General features: G+C 39.0%; 1 protein-coding gene across 3 annotated transcripts in view; it reads right to left on the bottom strand.

Annotated features, from left to right (window-relative positions):
• Window positions 1–7,350: 7,350 nt before the first annotated feature.
• The window catches only part of CDC42SE2 (CDC42 small effector 2), a 93,833-nt gene continuing 90,955 nt past the window's right edge, over window positions 7,351–10,228 (bottom strand). For all 3 annotated transcript variants that reach the window (XM_074855435.1, XM_074855437.1, XM_074855436.1), the window contains 2 exons: window positions 9,722–9,839; window positions 7,351–9,303 (listed from right to left, as the gene is read on the bottom strand). In XM_074855435.1, the coding sequence (XP_074711536.1) occupies window positions 9,741–9,839 (99 nt within the window). In that variant the 3' untranslated portion in view covers window positions 7,351–9,303; window positions 9,722–9,740. The remainder of the gene's footprint in view (window positions 9,304–9,721; window positions 9,840–10,228) is intronic.

Here is a 10,228-nt window from a genome sequence, read left to right as displayed (position 1 = left end):
GGAGGTGTTTCTTGTAGGAATCAGAGGAAAAAGTATTATCCCATCTATCTGTGCAAGTTTCTTAGTGTTTCCTCTTGTGGTTTGGTGCTTCTTCCATCATGCCAAGATGTTGGTAACAGGACCGTCTCTGTGCAGCAGCTTGTCAGAAGACAGATCATCTTCCTATGTCCCATCAAATGAACATTTGTGATAAAAGTTACTAAAAGCTTTATCTGAAGGTGTATTAGAAGAGCATTCTAGGAGATATTTAGAGGCAATTTTCCTATGTTTGTTATTTCAAGTGTCACTTAAATTCATTAGCTCCTGCTGCATATTCCTGATTGATAATCCATGTAAATGTGGCTATTAAGCCATTTGTGATAGGAGGATTAAGACTGACCTTAGGTGGGAAACAAGCAACATCCATAACACATCAAGTCTTAACAAATAGTTCTCAGAAGCCCCAAACCTTAAGTAAGTAGTACACAGTGAAGGAATAAAAATGCAGGTTATGCGGTATACCAGAAATTTGGGCAAAAGATGTGCAGAGGAAAAAGCACGGCAATGAAATCCTGAACTGTGCAAATGTATTCTTAGTTTTGTAAAATCCTTTAAACTCTCTGCAGTCCTCTGATTCTGGATCCTCTTGGCCTGATTAGAAAAGGCCGTTCTCATTTGCAGGTTCATTTATAGTCAAAAGGTTGGACTGTAGGGTTCTCAATTGGGAAATAGTCCAGTGTGCTGTGAAATTGGCTTTACTTTGGGACAGTGAGCTATCTAAAGCAATTGCCTGTCCAGGGAGGCCAGTGCCCACTTTCCAATTATCCAAATATTTACTTCAACTTTTTAAACGTCTTGTAATGTGAACATGAAGACTGATAATATTGGGGAGGAGAGTCATGGACCCTATGCATAGACTGTGGAAATTTCTTACTTACAGAGATGTTTAAATTTAGCAGGCATGTGAGTCCCATGGAGGATTTTTCAAATGAACAGCTGCACATATTTGATCACAGTTTTTCAAGCAGTGACAGCACTGGTTATTGTATTGATATTAAGCAGCTCCAGTTGCCCCTCCATTAGCTGACTGGGCTGGCATAACCCTGCTAAATGGGGGCAGGGAGGAGATGGAGGACCTGACTTATTTGTGCAGAGTTAGTTAAGTGCCCTTAGAAAACCTGATTCAAGAAGGGTTTTCTTAACTCAGTGCAGTACTATGCAAATTTGCACTTAGGAAGGTAGCAGTTGCTACCCGGGAATGTGGTGCAAACCCACTCGCTTAGCCTGGGGTGTGGCTGGGGCTGTCTCATATGCCCCTGGAGCAGAGCAGTGGCTGCAGTTGCACATGTTTGATCGAGCCTTGCCATGGCAGACCCCACTGGCCCACACAGAAGCTGGGCTGGGGACACTGTGCTTGCGGTAGGCTTTACCTGCCAGTGGCTGCGACGCCTGCAAGCACTGACAAAAATAGCTGCAAGTCCCCGGCGCCAGATGGCTTTGGCACTTTGGGTTGGGGCAAAATGTCAGTCCTATCAGTGCCATGCTGGACTCTGCGTTGCTGCCGGATGGATATTTGAAGTGCTGCTGTGCAGGAGGCAAGTGGATGTCTCGCAGTGCTGAGAAGTGACTCACGCCCCAGAAACTAGTAGACACTCATTTGTAGAAAAGTAATGATTATGTCTCATTATAGCATGCATGTTGGGGACAGTATGGGTCACTGAATCTATGTAGGTTAGAACAGTTTAATTTTGCTCTAAGTGAGTATGCAGGTGTGTTTTAAGAGGCTGAAAATCCTATTTTTAGATTGTTTTAGTAAGCAGTCATCTTGATGTCACTTTGCAGTTCTAGGTTTTACAAAGCTGTTGCATTAGCCACAGTGTTTCCTTCTGTCATGTATTTGCAGTGCTCTGGTCGTGATTCAGAGAATGAGTGAGGAAGCTCTTAACCAAAGCATGGCACAGGCAATTTAATTCTCATCCAAGGCCTGGGCTGGTTGCATTTTCGCACTCGCTGAGGAAAGCAGCATCTGTGCAATTGTAGATAGATCTAAACAGATAGAAATAGGTGGTTCTAGTCAATAAAAAGAAATACTGGGACTTGGACCTATAGCAGCAGTATCATCCTGATGTTGTCCAGCTCCAGCAAATGGCTTTGGAAACAGACTTCTGCATGTTTTTTTAAGAAATGTGGAGCTGTGTGGGCATCTATCACACCATCCTACGTATGTTCACATTAAGTAAAACAGTTTGCATTTAATACAGACTTTGAAAACTGTCAAAAAGAGTCTCATTTCCCAGCTCTGCTCACCATACAGCCCTGTTTCCCTGGGCAGCTCCTACCCCACCTATTATGATGGATCCTGCTTATGCCATCTGGAAACCAAAAGTCTGGTGCAACTTAGAAAAAGAGTAATTGGCTTGGAACCTACTACAGAAAACAGTGAAAAATGACAAGCCTTGCTGCACTGGTCTCTGGTTTTGTGACTGTCACCAATAGCTCCTTGTTGAAAAGAGCAATGTGGGGAACTGGTCTGGGTACAGTGCTTGGACACCTATCAAAGTTTACCCTTCTCCCCCACTTATCCTCCTTTCTTTTCATTTACCCACCGTTAATATCTGCCCTCCCCACACTCCTTCATCCTTCCAAACCCAGAGTGTTGCTTGCTGAAATGTGATTGTTGATTCCTTATGTACATGTTCTGAAATGTTTTTCTCTTTTATGAACATGAATTGAAACACTGCACAACACCGCCAAATCCATGCATTATCTCTACTGCTTAATGTATACACCATATATGTGAGATGATTGTTACTGGTCCAGTAGGTGAAATTGTGACAAGTGGAAAAAGCTGTGGAATGCCAAAATGTACATTAGAATTAACCATCTGAAAGTGTACTCTTCTCCAAGGATTATGATATTTGCATGTTTTATTGCTACTGTAAAGACGATTTTGTAAGGAGAACTGTTTCAGAATAGCCATTTCCCTAGTGTTGCTACATTTCTTGAAATATGAGGACTTCAAAATCAATTTCAAGTAATACTCATGTTCTCCCTAGAGGTGATGTTTTAAGAACTGGCCTACCTCACACATTTGGTGAGGGATCATGTTGAGTGACAGCAGGTGGAAAAGCTCCTGTGTGGTGTGTGAGGGCTCCTCACACCATTGCTGTATCAACAGGAGTCATTCATCTGAGCTTCCCACCAGGAAATGTACAAATGCAAAATATGTTTATATTGCCTAGCAGATATTTCAAATCAGTTATAACCTACAAAGGCTGATATAATGGTAAGAAATTTAAGAAACAAACTAAAAGCCAACAGCCCCTTCGTGGCACTGAAGGCGTATAGCATGGGCGAAACAAAGCACATTCCTGGGAAACAACTGCCCATGACTCCTTTAGAGCACTTTTAGAAGATCAGCACTCCCTCAAGCTTTCTTAGTGCTTAGCATTTTGACAAAAAAATGACATGCATCCATAGCGGGTGGCTCGCTGTTTCATGCTGAAACATCTACCCTCAAAATCACTGTTGGACTGATAAAGCTCATTACCACACTTGCATACTGACACTTTCCTGAACTGTTGGACAATCAGAGTAAGGTAATTTCAGTGTCATCTACCAGATCTCCAGCCCTGCTCTGTGCGTGCGTCATGGCATACCAGGAGTATCTTCTACTACAAGCCAAGTCCAAAAGAGAAGCATCCACTTCACTTGAAAGAACTGATAAACAAAACATAACACTCTACTTTTACTTTCTGCTAACAGGCTCTGTTACTATCTCGTGTCTAAGAACATAAAATATTTGGAAAAAAAAGATAAATTTGGCTGTAGACAGTCCATGCCATGAAAAGCTCCCACAAATGCTTAAATAGCCGCTACAGCAAATGAGTGTGCCTTTTGCATGACAGCTCAGTCATTCATAAATGTGGTTATACCATTCTGCATCATATTTAGGCAAGCAAGCTTGGTATTCAGCAAATTATTGCCAACTCCACCAGCACTCTGTTTTCTGCGGTTAATAGGAAACCAGCTTGAAGTCTGAACTCAATTTCTATTAGCTTGTGTGAAGGCAGAAAGTCATGTCTTCTGTAGTGGTGATAGATTTAGCACTGATCGCAGAAATCAGTCATATTGCCTGAGGTTGGCTTTACTCTTAGTGATGATGTAATTGACTATTTGACAATGTGTTCAGCATGCTCTGCACCTCCAAACCAAACAAAATAACCTGGGCAAAGCTGGTGAGCCCAAATCATAGAAATAGAGCTCCCCAGAAGTGAAAGTAGCTTTTCAGAAGACATGCTCACAGCCTCAGCTGTGGCTAAGTTGTGTCACTGGGCTGAATGTTCTGTGGGGTTTTTTTAATTCAGAAAGCTTGATGCTTTTCCACAGCCACGTTAAGCTGTCAGTGTTCTCCACACAGATTATTTCTGATCCCGTGCCACCCACTCCTATGCTTGCTCTGGATAAGCCTTAAAAAACTGATCCAGGTTAAAACTAACCAATTTGGCAAAAAAAAATCTCCTTTTACTATTTACCAATAGTCAGCATTTGGTCAGTACACAATACAGTCAGCTGAGCAGCCAAATCAGTCAGTGCTCGCACAAACTGTGAGAGTAAGTAGATGGGACCAGTCCCATCACTTTTACTGGTATGCCCTTGAAGTACTTCTATTAATTATTGGCAGAGCTAGCATATCATTTTCAATAAGCTTTAATGCCACAGTCACTGTATATGGATCTACAGTCAGGACTACAACATTAATATTTGTGATGCTAAATACAATTAAGTATTTGTCAACTTATTTATTGAGTAGTGAACATGCTTAAATAATTTAGAGCTGATTTAATAATGTTAAGTGATGAGGTGCACATGTATGAGCACTTTGCTTCATGCCATGAATACGATGAAAGTAAATGGGTTTTCTTCTTCTAAAATACTGAAAAGCACATGCAATTCTCCTCCATTACATAAACTGTTTAAATATGCTCACCACAATGCCACTTTAATATCTGTCAATATTGCATAAGGTAGGACATCTATCAAGAGTGAGAAGGATGTTTTACTGTATTTTGTCTGGAGCTGTACATTCACAGTGATGATTCAAGAGACAGGTCTTGCACTTAGAGAGTGTTATTTGCTCAAGTTCATGATAACTTCCAGTTATGTTGGCTTATGGCATCTATGCAGAGAGATCGGTTCTAATCACTTAAGAGCAAACATTGAAAGAACCACCTAAAATTTACCTGCTACTTCGATGCAGATTTTTGCCAGCAGGAAATGGTTAAGTTTTCATTACATCTCATTCTGAGGAATCTTGCTCACTGCTTGGCAATTTGCTCACTCAGTGTCTCTTAGCTTCCCAGTAGCACACGTTGCATGTGCCATCAGTCTCAGGCAGGTGAACTTCTTCAGAAATAAGGTTGTGCTGTGCTGATTATAATTTTTACATCTTCTTACCATTAGTAGACTAGTTTTATAGGGAAGTTGTAGCCTGTGGCTGCAACCAGCATGTCTTTATAGACTTAATACCAAAGAAGCCTCAAACTCTTATCCCAAATACTGAGCCTGTAACATCTTTTACTCTGGAAGTGTTTTGTGTCCTGGCATAACCATTCATGCTCATGGAATTGCATTATACCACTAAATCTGCAATATAATCCAAATTTCACCATTCTATCATCTTAACAACTGTTTTTAAGGAATAAGAAACTGTTAAAGAGTAAATAGTGTATAATATGCATAATTATGCATAGTCTTCTGTGATTAGCTAAGGTCACAGAAAAGGGGATATGGAATAAGGAATGGGAATTTTACTGTTGAAATTCAAATAAATGCAATATTCCCAAACTGCAAAATCCAGGATCACAAATCAGTGTGAAATCCTCACCAAACAGTTTTGATCTGTAGAAATGTGTACTACCCAGGCCTCTTCCATTAAACTGTTTTCACAAATGTAAAAACCTAACATACTTTCTTTGGTAGGTCTTACTAGTTTCAGAAGAGGACATGGTACTTTTTTTTTTTTAAGGCCTATAAAGAGAGAAAGTGCAGTCAATTCATGAAATCTTTTGAGTGGCATGCATAGAGATCTTCATAGAAGATGGATATCAGGAAATACAATAAACTGCAGAAGATCTATAGAATCCTTATGAAGCTCAAAAATCACTTTCCATTCTCTAGGAAGAGGTGCTGTTCACATGCCTACACACAAAGTGGGAATAGCTTTAAAAATTAGACTTTGAAAATCAATATTTAATTGACACATCCCCCGCTCATTCCCCCCCCCCCCCCCCCAAAAAAAAAAAAAAAAAAGAGACAAGGAATACTGAAATTAGAATAATTGTGTTGTACATGGTAAGACCCTGTCATTATGTGGACAGGGCAAGATTTCTGAACAACTTAATTTTCTGGATCTGAAGGCTGGGGGTTTTTTGGTTTATCAAATCATGGCAAAGTACAGTGCTACTTGGGACCAGGACTATGTTCAGAGACTTGGTTGCTATTACAGCACCTTCTCATTTTAAAAAGGCACAAAAGGGATGAATTGACTCATACAACTGCTTTAGGCAGCTAAACAGACTAAAAACTAAGTGTGAACAGGCTGGCTCCTTCTTTAAGAGGTCAAATCCCTTTATTTTTATAGATGGTTATATTAAAAATCTGCTCTTCAAGACACACCTTTGTAGACAGTACTAAGCTTCCATAACTTCAACAATTAAAGAAATGAACCCTTCAGCTGATTGAGATCTCATGGTTTTATCTTGATCTTTCTTTCCCTTTAGAACTGTCTTTTTTCCTAAACTGGCAAATTCAAGAACTTGCCCTGAGCTAATGAATTCATTATCAGTCTTTAAAACAATGTAGCATGAAGTTTAAAGTAGTAAATTCATGTTTAAGGAATTAACTTTGAGAGTGTTAACTATAAAAATTAATTGAGCCAAATACAGAGTAGACAGTATTGTGCCTTGCAGGTATATTTAATGCAGATGTGCATTATGATGACTAGTTGCACAATTAAGTCTTCTACTGATCACCACAGTAATCTGCATCACAATCAAGAAAGTAACACACATAGCAGTTGCAGTCAAAAGGAAAGAAATCCTGTATATGAAGGTTTCCAATGTATTTTTTAAGAAACCTTCCCTTTAAGATCCCTGCAGAAGCCCCTGGTATACACACTAAATCAATGCAACAAAACTGCCAATGAAGTTATGGTTTAATCCACTTGGCAACAGAAGGGTTGAGTGGCATGAAAAAACCTTATTATACTAATAGGGTACTCTTCAGAGAATTTTCACCACAAATTTGTCTGTAGGCCGCAAGTGTTTTTCTAATGCAAATGTAATTTATGAAAAAAAGTAGGCCACCAAGTGAAAGAAAACATTTATTGAATCAAAGTCAATACTTTCCTTTTAATATCTACAAGCCAACACTCAACTGACTTTATTCAAGAATGAACACAATGTACAAAAAAAGTATGTTGGTTATAAAAATATGTCAATCCATTTTTCCTGGCTGTTGAGCTGAAAACATTTTGACAAGTGCAAGATAGGTTTGGCAAGCAAATTTAAGCCGCTATTACCAATGACAAAGTTCATATAATTTTGTAATCATAGTATAATATTTAAGACTCATTGATAAAGTGGCATTGGAAATGCTGACCTCTAAAAAAAAAAAAATATCGCTGCACTGCCACGTGTTTATGCACCCAGACAACCTAGCATCTTGATCTTCTGTCATCATGAATCAGTACTTTTTTCAGTGAAGACTATCCAACCTAATTGGGACTATTCAACCAGATAACTGACACCTACCACTGGAGTACAACTTAGGAAAGGCAAACTACCTCCATGGCCCTGTATTTTGTGCATTTGCAAACTGAGAGAGAAGAGTATGTAGGTTCACACACGTTTAAATCAACTTGGCAGCTGTTGCAATGTGAAATCAGGGAAAGGTTGGAAAAAGAATAAAGAATCATTTATGACAGCAATCTATATTTATGAACACATGTTTACTTATAAAAACGGATCTGACTAGGCTCAGTCATGCCTTATTTGTTTGGATGGGGTTTTTTCACATAAAAATTTAACTCAACCAGGACTCAAATCATTGACGTCTCTCAAACCACCAATAAGGAGGAAAAAAAGGGACCATTTACAGAGATAATCTGAAAACAGTGCAATATTAAAATACAGTTTCACAACATGTGAAAGAAACATGCTTTGGAACCTGAGCAAAAGGCGTTTTACTGACTTAGTAAAAAGTCACCCTGTATGTTGTTTTCATTGGCATCTGTTCTGCCAGATTAGTATGTTGCTCTTAGCAACTTTCATGGCCCCTAAATATTTAGTACACAGAAACTGCCAACTACTTAGAGAGGTCTACTAAACTTTTCAGCTAATATTGCAGGCAGTCTGACATGCTGCTACTGGAAATGACCATACAGCCTAAAATTAAGAAAAACTGTAGAAAGGAAAAGAAGCAGCCAAACATGATGCTTTTCTTTTTTTAAATAGACTAAAGCGCTTCCACAACACTTAGATACGGTACTACACTGGCTTACAGTCTCAAGGTCAGCTCTTTCAAAATAAATATACCAAACATTTACAACAAATGCCTTATGAATGCAAGCTCTCTCTTTACTATTTCAAGACCAGTTGGATGAAAACTAAAATAAAAGACATAACTCTGAAGCAGCTAAGTTACAAGCCCTTTTTCAGAAACAGGCATGACTTGGTGCCACAGCAAAATTTTTCACCAGTCTGCAGTAAGAAATTTTTTTTTTTTTCCTTCTAGCACCAAGCGGGCCACCATACAAAGCAACCTCACAAAGCATGCAGTAATCTACTCTGCTGATTTTGTATGAAATAATCATTTGTGCTTGCAGGTCCCAGACCTTTCAAAAATGGGTATGAATAATAGATGACTGAAGACATTAATGGAAACTCACTCATTTCTAAATTACTTGAGCGGAGAGAACATTTCAAGACTAAAAAGCAACAGAATGTTGCACATTAGTATTTGTGAGGGATGAGGAAGCTAAGATTGGTGCTTTAATTTGGCTTAAAACAAACAAAAAGCTAAAACCAATCCTAAACAGCTCTATGTCCATGATACTGGTAGAGGCCAATGTGTGCATGCCACTGAAAGGCACATTTGGACCAATCTGATAAACGGCATCATCAGAGCAGAACAGCAACTTTTCACTGGAGTAATCACAAAGGGTGAACAATGAGCCATCAATTCTCTCGTCATGAGCACAGAAAGCAGTCACCAAGGCAAAAGAAGGGACACAGGAAAGAAGATACAGGAACCCACATAAACCTGGAAGACAGAAAACATACATTAAACTATTTTGAACATTCTGAGTGACCATTTTCCTACTGTAATATTGCCATTCATTGATTTAACACTGTACATACTATGCTTAAACAGACAGAACTGTTGTAAAAATGTTACTCCAATCATATCACAAAATTCTTCTGAAATTTGCTATACTTCACTTAATAGTGTATTAGATATAAAACAGGCTTATGGACTGACTGATGCAGTCAGGTCAATCTCTTGTTCATTGTATAAAAAAATTAACATGCTTACAGGATATTGAATTTTTTACTCAGAAATGCATTTTAAAATTGGGCATCATAAAACCACAGCTATTTATAGGTAGCTAATTATGAAGTAGTATGATTATTCTTCCTACTACTCTACCAGTACCTAAAAAGCAGAGTGCAATACTTACTGGAAAGGTTTCCCCAAAGTTATCTTGCCTTTGTATCTACAAGCTGCATCTGAACATTTGCAGACATGCCACCTCCATAGCCTCCCTTGGACTGCATTTGGTTCTGAATTGAGCTGACCTGGAGACAGAAGGGAAAGGGGTGCAGAGGAAACAAGAAAGGCAGTTAGTGAGCTACGGTGTCTTCTTGCTTCCAATTTTATTTCTTGTTTAGGTTTGGTTTTCAAGGGCTCCTTTACCATTAAAGCTACATTACTTTTGCATGAGGACATGCACAGTGTAGGGTTGCTGGTATTTTCAATTCTTGCAGGCAGCTCAGCAGGAGAGATGGAAGAACTGGTGCTGAGTCATAAGTTTTTCCTCTCTCCCAAAGAAAACTGGCTGATTCAGGCTTTCACTGACCCACTTGATTATTCAGAGAAAAAATCTGAATCTCTTAGTGCTATCCAACTCCACTCCATCTGACAAGCTATAATTTATCTTGTTATATGGAAAATGTCAAGTATGATA

This window comes from Strix uralensis, chromosome Z (assembly GCF_047716275.1).
Source record: "Strix uralensis isolate ZFMK-TIS-50842 chromosome Z, bStrUra1, whole genome shotgun sequence".
In the NCBI taxonomy this organism is placed as follows: domain Eukaryota; kingdom Metazoa; phylum Chordata; class Aves; order Strigiformes; family Strigidae; genus Strix; species Strix uralensis.
The sequence above is the reverse complement of the archived record's forward strand: the minus strand, read 5'-3'. Positions and strand labels throughout refer to the sequence as shown.